This window comes from Rhamphochromis sp. 'chilingali', assembly GCF_963969265.1.
Source record: "Rhamphochromis sp. 'chilingali' genome assembly, chromosome: 15".
In the NCBI taxonomy this organism is placed as follows: Eukaryota; Metazoa; Chordata; class Actinopteri; order Cichliformes; family Cichlidae; genus Rhamphochromis; species Rhamphochromis sp. 'chilingali'.
Genome location: NC_137942.1, coordinates 20,283,648 through 20,294,171, shown reverse-complemented (window position 1 = coordinate 20,294,171; position 10,524 = coordinate 20,283,648). Strand labels below are relative to the sequence as shown.

Here is a 10,524-nt window from a genome sequence, read left to right as displayed (position 1 = left end):
CATAAGAATAGCTATACATGCCACAACCAGACTATTTAACACTATATTGGAAAGTGAGAGGATGTCTGAGGAATGGATGTGTACTGGTACAGATATTCAAGACCAATGGTGAGTACAGAACTGTAATAACTAAATAGGGATAAAGCTGATTAGCCATGCCATTAAGCTATGGAAAAGAGTTGATGGAGCTAGGTTATTTAGAGCAACAGTATAGCTCCATGTCAAGAAAGAGCACTACAAATGCGACTTTTGCTTTGAGTGTTGATGGAGAAGTACAGAGAAGGTCAGAAGGAATGGCATTTTGTCTCTATGGATGTGGGTTAAAAGTGAAAGCACATGATATAGGGTGCCAAGAGAAGAACTGTGGTACTGCATGAGGAAGTCAGGAGTGCCAGGGAAGTATGTGTGGGTGGTGCAGGACACTGAGGACAGGCTGGAGAGATGGAGGTATGTTCCGGAATAAAGAAAATTAAAGTGAAATAAAAGCCAGTAGAAGCAAGACAGAACACGTGTCTGAATGACAAGTTGACATACCTCCATTCAACCATCCAAAGCGATGGACAGAGCCCAACAGAGGCAAAGAAGAGACTGCAGGCAGAAGTGGGTGGAGACAAGGGTAAGGGGTGATTTGTGACAGAAGGATAGAAGCAATAGTGAAATTCAAAGTATCAAAGATAATAGCTTTGGTGTATGGTTTGGAGGAAAAGGCACTGACAAAAAAAACTGAAGAAAGAGCTGAAGATTTTATGCTTTTCACTGGAAGCGACCAGGATAGAGCTGAAGTTGAGATGTTTAGTAAGAGTGTTAGAGGCAAGGTTGACATGGAGGAAGACCACAGTGAAGATTGATAGATGTAGTGAAGAAGGACATGCAGACGGTTGATGTGACAGAGGTGGATGCTGGGGATAGAGCAGTAGCATCGTTTGTTTTGGCGACCCCTAAAGTGAGCAGCCGAAAGAAGAACAAAACACTAGAGAATGGAGCAATGTATGATTATTTATAACACAGGATAGATGCATGCATGTATACATAGATAACATTTATAAAGCTTACTGTGTCATACAAGAATACAGCAATGCATATAGTACAACAACTGTGCTGTTGTTACTGCATGGACACTTTGGATACCATGTGCTCAGTTACTTGAAGCCACATTGCACACACAGAACATTTTTGCCAGCACCAAGCACCTTTAATCTACATTCACAGAGCATTTACACTTTTGCTACTTCAGAAAAGCCTGCTGCATTCTGGGATTGAAACACTTCTCTTAAGTCAAATATTACACATACAACAAAGAGTTAAAATAATGGTATCAAAAACAGAACGTTACTTACAGCTCTTTATTATATGGGTGGCAATGCAAACTCCAGAGCAGATAAATATTTAAAAGTCTTCCCTTCTTAGATGACTAACTGACTAATAATTAGCCAGTCTGTCGCAGTGCTAACACAGAGACACAGGCAACCATTTACACTCACACTATGAATTAATTATATTACTTAGTTTTTATAAGTACACCATTATTCAAGCTCTCTGACAGGATTCTCTCTCTGTTTGTGAACACAGTCCCCGGGCCACAGAGGAGTAAAGCAACAGCAGCATGTGTGAAATATCCTGCTGCAGATGTTGGAAAAATCTGTCACATTTCAGTGAATGTGATTTATGTCATAAAAGCAGCAAATTAATAAAAGTCCATGTTACAATTGTAGGAGAGCAAAAAAATAAATAAAATAAAAAAATATATACATTTAAAGGGCTTTGGTTAGTTCACTGTAAAAGACTCTGTGGCTGTGAGGTTATTTTTGTTGACAGTGTGCTGTCTTTGTTCTTGCACGCTGTATGCCCAAGCTCTGTCCACGCCATGTCCCTCAATTATGCAAGGTTTCCAGTCAGGAAAGGGAAAACGGCCTGCCACCACTAAGGCATCATCAGGCAGCTCGGCCTCTAACTTCTCCTGCAACAACGAAAGCTGCAAACACAAGAGAAAAGCTAAAATTACGGCAATACTTAATAATAATGTTCATAAAAATTATCTAATGCCTGCCAATAATCCACTGTACCACATCTATTTTTATCCTATGTTGGATGAACCCAAAATATTTTTCATTCTTTATTTCCCCATTATAAACAGTTCATAGCTCATGTATATGTTCACAATATTACTCACCACACTAGGAGCCAAAAACACAGTGACATTCTTGCATTTTGTCAAGTCCACCTGTGATGAGATAAAACGAAGGATATAAATAAGCGAACAGCTTTAACAGTAATTTTGTTTCAAGCAAAATAAATCATTAAAAAAAACAAAGCATTTGGCTTTCCTGAAGCATTTAGTTACATAAGTATTAAATGTCACATTAATATGAGGATAAAAAAAACCTTGGAAACGTTCATAAACATGCTTGGTTACTTACAAGAGACTTATTTATTTATTTTTTGTGAAGCAATTCTGCAAATTTGCATGCGAGCATCACTGATACCACACGCAAGTGACAAACCTTCCAGAGGTCTTCTCGTCGATACGATACTTTTCCATGATGCCCTGCTCTCCATGCATAAAATCGGGCCAGGCGAACAAGCCAGGGGTTGAGCTCATAACCGACAGCAGGAATGAAGCCATGCTGATGGGCTTCCAAGACCTTAGGAACACATCGAAGCCCTGTTATTTATCAGTGCAAGTAAAAAAGCAGCCCAAATATGTTGTTTATACTTACTATACGACCATCACCAGATCCTAAATCCACAAGACCTCCCTGTCGACCTCTGAGAAGGGTCATCACATTTTGTACTTGGGCTCTGCTGGCAGGAATGTAGGGAACCTGGGAGAAATTTCAAAGAGCTAAAGTAAAAATGAGTGATGCAAGAGCACTGCTATATAAAAAGTTATTTCAGACAACGTAGACAAACCTGTAGCTTCAAGGGGACTTTTCGGAAGCCAGGCTGGAGGATTCCTGCCCACATGGCATATACAGCAAGCCCAGTGCCAGCGGCTATCTGAGCAACACCCCATCCTCCAATGGGCCTGGACTTCAACTCAGCAATAACCTCATCTGGTGTGTCATCATCCATTTCTCCATGCAGGATTTACATAAACTCAATTAAAAGAACACACTAAAACTCGAAAGCACAACATTGTGAAATATTTCTTCTTTTTGTTCTACCAAACAAATACTTTTTAAAATTATTAGTATTTTGCAATCAGAATTATAATCTGAATGTGCTGTTGTGCCAAACGCATTTTGCTTTTTCAAGGTGTGAACTATAAAATCTCTAAAGGCTCCTCTGTTAATGTGTTTGTTTTATGCTTATTTCATCATTTTTACTTGTGTTATTTCAGTTATTATATTATATGTAATATAGACTAGTGTAAGCTGACAGACAGAAAAAAAAAGGCAGGGGGGAAATAGGAGAAAATATAATAAAAGGACAGAGCTCAAATAGAAATGCACAATGTATTGCTTAGATGAGGATGCAATGACTCAGACAGAGTAGATGGTGTATGGATAAAGAAGAAAATCCCAGCAGCACATCAGTGGACATCATGCTAATTTAAACAAACAGAAGATAATCACCAAACAAACAATTATGATTCAGTGTACTACAAGTCTTAAATGTCTTGGGTGTCCTGCACCGAAGGTTTTCAGAAGGATTCGTTTGTTTTTATTTAGTATTTATTGTTTGAAAGCATTTCTCTCTTTTAAATTGTTATAATATGGCGGAAATCTGTCAGACGCAATGTTTAAACGTTCAGAATGGGTATTACAATACAAACACACCACTTTGTGAAGGCAGTCATCCCAATGTTCCGTAAACACATGTACCGAAACCTCACAGTGTCACAGGAAAGTTTTTAAAGAGATTATTACATGTAGCTACATATTTATAAACCTTAAGTGCAAAGTTTTGCTAGGACTTAACAGTCGTACATTTACTGACTTATTTTACATAGATGGTTTAAATAAACAGTCACAGTGAAAATACCAAAAAAATAAATACATTTTAGGTTATGCTGAGTTTTCGCAAACAGCTGTGATTTTATGCTGTCTGCAGCAGTCTTCGGTCAAATCCACGCCGTCTTTACAGTTTATCAGGTTACGCTGTCTGCTGGGAATAAATATTTATGTAGTATCGGAGGAAATCATTTCCCGTGCTCCTATATATTCAAAACAGAAAAATCTCAACAATATTGCAATAATTAACGTGAAATACCTTCTTGACCTGTAGAAATGACAACGGTCAAATTACACCGTGGGACCAGTCCGTCTGCGAAATAGTCCGTATAGCGAAGAGTTTACGACAGTTCCGGTGCAGTTACGCTGATAGCTTCCACAGTAACATGTTAATTAAAACCTGTTGTTAATTAAATGACTGGAGTCATTCAAAACTCGTATAACTGCTCATGACTACAGAAGGATCTAGCACGGTTACAGAAGGTGAAAAGTTTACAAATTTATTTCTAAAATAAATTGTCAAATATTGCCTCATTTGAAAATCTCAATAACTTTGCCATCTTTTCTCTGGAATGACATCCCTTTCTTTTGTCTGTCTCACAAACAGTATTTCAGTCATAAAAGTAAATTACTACTCCACATGAATCCATTTTAATCATAGTATTTTTATTTGAAATACGATTTAACAAAGATATACAATGGCAGTTAACAAAATGGCATTCACAATATTTTAACACTCAAACACCATTAATATCCTTTTTGATCACTGTTATCGCCATATAAAAAAAAAAAAAAAACAGTTAGATTAATTTTGTTATGCTTAGTATCAAAACATTAAAAAACAAACAAACAAATCGAACACTTCCTGGGGGGGGGAAACCAGACTCATCAGTCACTGTCTGCGTCATCACTGATGATCCCCTGCAGGTTGGCCCATTCTGACATTTTCCTGCGACCTCTGTGGGTATTGTTTTCCTGATCACTGTCTGATTCTGAGTTTAGAGTGCGCTGATATTCAGAGGACGGACAGTCCTGTTGTTTCTGACTTGCTGAGGCTCCCCTGCGTGTAGGTCGACCTTGGAAGAAACCATATTAAAGGTTCTGAATCGCAACATAACTGACGCTACTGTCTACACCACTTCAGTATTCACCACAAGATGAGCATTGTGCATTTCTCCACATAAGCAGGTAATAAACCAAAGCTACAAGGTCTAGGATTCCCATCTAAAAACAAGGAAACGTAAAACTATTCAAGATATTTTTGCAGTTGTTTGCGTATCTGCTCAAAAAATATAGATTTAAATTGTTATTAAAATCATCATTAAATCAGATTAACAATAAGCATAAACAACAATGTCAATTTGTTTTGCGTTAGTTGCATCCTTTGAATCATGGTGTCTACAGCGCTGTATTTGAAACAACTCTGAAGGAGTCATAGTATGACAAGAGAGCTGGTTACCTTGTGTGGTAATGATGTTGTTGACATCAAGAGCAGCCAGTTCTTGAGCTCGCTCTCTCTTCATTCTGACCTTTTTACATTTCTGAATAGTTGGCTGACCTGTGTGGAAGACAATAAGCTTTAAGTCATCAAACTGCGTAATGAAAAAAATTAAAAATTCAAACTGTCAACAATTAATTTTCATGTTTGTTCAATACGGAAACAACTTGGCTACCATGTGATGACCCTGCTGTTGAGGGAAAAAGCCAATGTTGTGACATTTCCTTAAAGCCTCAAAGCCTACGCAAATGTAACCACATAGACTACAAAATAAAACCAGATAGTTTCTATCTGCAGAATCACATGGACTCTAAAAATGTTTTAGAGTTAGAGTATATAAAAAAAAAAGAAGTTCTGTTAAGACGATTTGCCCATGTGGTTCAATTCAAAAATGAGGTTTAGTTTTTTTCAGTTTATGGACCAAACCTGGGAACTTTTTATATGTTTCTAGAGATAGGGTGTTAACTTTTAGTTTTTTGTTTTGGGGCTCCTCTATCAAGCTCGAAGAAACCCCTGGCAGTGTTTGGTCAGTGGCTAACTTTAAGTATCTATGTGTGCTGTGATTAACGATTGATCGCTGGCAACTATATTAGATAAAACGGCTCACTGACAAATCATCTAATTAGCTAATACACTCAATGCATTTAGGCATGTAGACATGGTCAGGAAGATCTGCTGAAGTTCAAACTGAGCATCAGAATAGGGAAGAAACATGATTTAAATGACTTGTTGTTGGTGTCAGGTGGGCTGGTCTAAGTATTTCAGAAGCTGCTGATCTACTGGGATTTTCCTTCACAACCATCCATAAGGTTTCCAGAGAATTATCCGTGAAAGAGAAAATATCTAGACAGGAAATTCTTTGGGCGAAGAGGACTTATTGATATCAGAGGTCAGAGGAGAATGGCCCGATTGTTTCAAGTTGATAGGAAAACAACGGTAACTCATGGTTTCACTCTTTAGGGTTGGGTAATTGCTAAAGAATCTAAATCTGCAAATAAGCCAGAATGCATTTCTTCATTTTTATTTGACAAAAAAGGGTTCCTACTCACCATGTACACCAAGCTCTTCAAGCTCCTTCTTCAGAACAGCCACCTGGGAGCGGATGGAGCGGCAGTCCTCCAGCAGTTTCTTGTAATTTCTCCTCACGCCGCAGAGGGCAATGTAACGTTTGAGCCTCGCCACTGATTTGTCATCAGACTGCAGGATGAAGCCGAGGAAAAACAAGGTGTGAAAAGAAAAAGATATTTTTAATAGATCTTCATTACAGCCTCACATTATATAGTTTTCAGGGTTATCTCTCTTTTAGTCTAGTTTTGCAGATTTGATTGAAAGCAGCTAAATAAACACAACTATAAAACTTTACTCAGTATTGTGTTTAATTAAAGGATCAGATACATCCAGAAACAAAATAATTCAGGTTCTCCTTTGTAAGATATGAAAGAATGCTTCTGTTGTGTGCACCACCAAGTACAATACAGATTAAATGTGTGTTAAAGTTTAGTTTCGTCTGACTCTCACCTTTGGTTTTCTGGTGCTCTCATCTTTCTTCACACTCTTCTTCATCTTCTTTTTATCAGTCTTATTTTCTTTTTCATCTTCCAAAGAAGGTAGTGATGAATCTGAGTCTGGGTCACTGGTTTTCTTTTCCACTTTTGTATCTTCTGCAACACATCAGTAAATCATAACTTAAGTGGACTAGTACTTGTATAATGCTTTTCTATACTAATTGAGCAGTCAAAGTGCTTTCTTACCACAAAGCTCACTCACCCAATCATAAACAGTCGCTTTTTTCCTGCCCCTAAGTGCTTTTAATCTAACGTTTACACACTCACACTCCAATAGATACACTTGGGACCACTCACGGTTCAGCATCTTGCACTGAACCCCACAATTCTGTACAAGCTGGGGAATGAACCACCATTTTTCCAATTAACAGACGATCCCAACTCAGAAACTCCACATATCAAGCAATTAAATATTGTGCCAACAAACGTAATAAATAATTTTTTTTTTTTTTTTGCATGATCACCTTTTTCACTGTCAGAAGACTCGTCACTCTTAATTTTGTCACTCGTTTCTGACTTGCAGCCTCCAACTGATTCGTTTTCTGCATCACTCAGTGGCGTTTTCCTTCCTTCATCTTCACTGCTGGTTCTTGTCTCGACGTTCTTTCTCACCATTTTCTTTGGACTGTCACTGCAGTTGCTTTCCTCACTGAGTTCCTCATCAGAAGACTCGTCACTGTCAATTTGACGATTTTCATTTCTCTTTTGTTGTGATTTTTTCACCTCTGGCTCTTCACCATCAGCTTGAGATTTGGCATTTTCTTCATCATTGCTGCTTTCTTCACTTTCTGTTTTGTTGTCCTCTTGAGCCTCAGATTCTGTCATTATTAACCCACAAAAGGACATAATTGTATAATTTACAAAGAAAATATATTTGAATTGCAATCTTGAAATGGTCAAATACACTTGCCTTTACTTCTAATAGTAAGTAAAAATACTGCATAACCATACAAATCGCTTAAGGCTCTTAATTCATGTTGGCTTGCCCAGTTTTGGCCTCCTGCTGGGTTACAAGTTAGCTAACTTACAATATGACCAAAAAGGAAGTTGATGCTGAAGGCAGACAATTTCAAATGAGATAGAAGAGTCAGTAGCCTAGATCTTTACTGAACACAAGCAGAGGTCTGTGTACCCATTTATCAAAGGATCATTTCTGTTTCCATGTTACATCATTTGTGCCATCATTTTGAAATAAATTGTAAAACAGGGTATTACAAGCTGGCTGCAGGGTATCCTTTCTGCAGGTCTGTAATCAGAACGCACTCGCAAGGTTTGGGTGCTTTAGTTGGACCAAACTGCATGTTAAAAAGCTTCATTTGCTAAACGATGTGCACAAACTGTATATGTCTATAGGCTTTCATTTCCCAGTGTTGTCCTTAGTTAAAATGAATTAGACACTACTGACCTACCTGATGATGAGCTTGAATGATTATTTCGTGATTTCTTTGCCCTGGATTCATCTTCACTCTCACTCATGACCTCATCATTTCCATTTTCTCTCTTCCTTTTGTTCTGGGGCTTCTTAGTCTCTGAGTCACTTTCACTTTCATCATTATCCTATGAGGAAAATCAACAATTATAAAGATGATAACTATGGAACTAAAATGTAAATGTAAAAGACTGATAGACGATTATTTTATGTATTATATATATACATAAATTCTGATCTGCCACAAAATTAAAACAACCTGCAAAACAACAGATAAATCCCTCTCATACTACCAACTATGAGACAGGACCTCTGTTACACAGGGCTATTCTGTTGCGTCTTGCACGTGGATGCTGGGATTGCTTTTGATTCTGTAGATTGCAGAAGTGATGCTCTCTGTATGGGCTTGTTTCAGTGCATATGGGTGCTTCCCAAAGGGTTGATTCTATTCTGGACGTCCGCTACATCGATGTGAACATGAAACGCGAGTCTGATTCTTCTGCCAAAGTGTGGGCAGGATCTTTTATATTTGCACACACATGATTTCATTTTGAATTTCACTGAATCCGTGTTTTTTGAATGTGGCACAGCTCAAAAATTAAGCAAATGCTTGATCATCTCTGCTTGATGGAATCAGGATATGAGGAGTTTGAAGGTAGCCAAGTTTGAGGGATTGTACTACTAGAGAAGGGCTCTGCAGTTGGAGAGAGCTGTTGCCATTGGGAGATGGAGTAATGTTTACATGAATGATAAATGTCAAAATAAAAGCCACATGAGGACCTAAGGTTTCTCAGCAGAAGTTTGCACTGTCTGTGAACGCTTTAATGATGTGGCTGATCAGTGTATATCATTATCTATACGGAAAAGCAAAAACAGGTACCTGCATTTTCATCAGTTCCTCTTGCACCACCTGTTTCATGAAAGTTTTTACTTCTGGACTTAATGAGTCACATTTGTTGTGTGCCTGATATCTCTTTTTTAAAATTCCCAAGGTCAGCGTGCTGGAATAAAACAGCAGAAAGATTACATCTGTGAGTGGCAGGAAGGCTCTCATTTACAGTAACTGCCACATTTGAGGTTTAGGCTTTTGAACACACTGAAAAATACATCTAAAAACGGGAACATCCTTCATAACAGCCTGGCACTAATCGATGCCTGCGAGAGAAGCTACTTGCACTTTTTGCAAAACTATAATATTTAGGTTTTAAAAACCCAAAATGTCACTGAAAGATCGATACGCTAGCATCAGAAAACGTCTCGAAGGAATGAAATCAATAATAAACAGAGAACTCGTTAATATAATACTTTTAAAATATGTCCCATCTTCTCAGTAGTAAATGGCACATTTGGGGTTGATTTTTACTTTTAGAACGGACAACATGCTGCTGGCTGGAGTATTCAAACAACTCAGCTACATTAACCGAATCGCATTGATTTCAGTTTAAGTAACCGAATGCTAACTAAAAACGTTAGGCCCATGTCGTTTATTGTTAGCACAAACACGTCTTTAATGCTTCCACTGTACCTTAGGTCTGCCTCGCCACGGAGTTGACCACACACGAACCTGCGGATACCTGCTGCCTCCTTCTCCGACACCATCCTAACACACGCTGGAAGATTCTTTTTGGCGGCGACTCCGGGACCTCCGCGCGTAATGGGAAGTGACGTCAGATACACCACGCCCCTTCAGTGTAGTAAACAATTGAGAGAACCACAAAAAAGTTTCGTACCAGTGTTGTGTTTTGTTAGTTTTATTTCTAAGTTTTATTTTTATATTTCATTTGGACTTTTTTAAAAAAATTCAGTTTATTTGCAGTTAGTTCCTGGAGTGTTTTTGCTCGTTTCAGTTTAGTTATTGTTTCGAAAATGTTTAGTTTTATATAGTTTTTATTAGTTTCTATGTTAGTTTTTGTCTCTAGTATTAGCTGTTTTAGGGCATAGGCTAGAGCAAAGCTTTAGTAAAATCACTACAGATATTACCACAGAAACAGAAATTTCTTAAATCAGCTGACCCCCAGTCTTGCAGCTATCCAGAGTCTCAGCATGTTCATCAAATCCTCAGATTTTACCAGATTAACA

General features: G+C 38.0%; 1 protein-coding gene across 1 annotated transcript; it reads right to left on the bottom strand.

The window, feature by feature from the left end:
* Positions 1-976: 976 nt before the first annotated feature.
* antkmt (adenine nucleotide translocase lysine methyltransferase) lies at positions 977-10,101 on the bottom strand. Its single transcript, XM_080904425.1, has 12 exons — positions 9,971-10,101; positions 9,326-9,446; positions 8,426-8,573; positions 7,481-7,834; positions 6,970-7,112; positions 6,501-6,648; positions 5,413-5,511; positions 2,911-3,053; positions 2,718-2,822; positions 2,502-2,642; positions 2,171-2,221; positions 977-1,972 (listed from the first exon to the last, which is right to left on the bottom strand). The coding sequence occupies exons 1-12, from the start codon at positions 10,042-10,044 to the stop codon at positions 1,766-1,768; spliced, it is 1,734 nt and encodes a 577-aa protein (XP_080760551.1). The 5' UTR covers positions 10,045-10,101; the 3' UTR covers positions 977-1,765.
* Between the last annotated feature and the right edge of the window lie 423 nt (positions 10,102-10,524).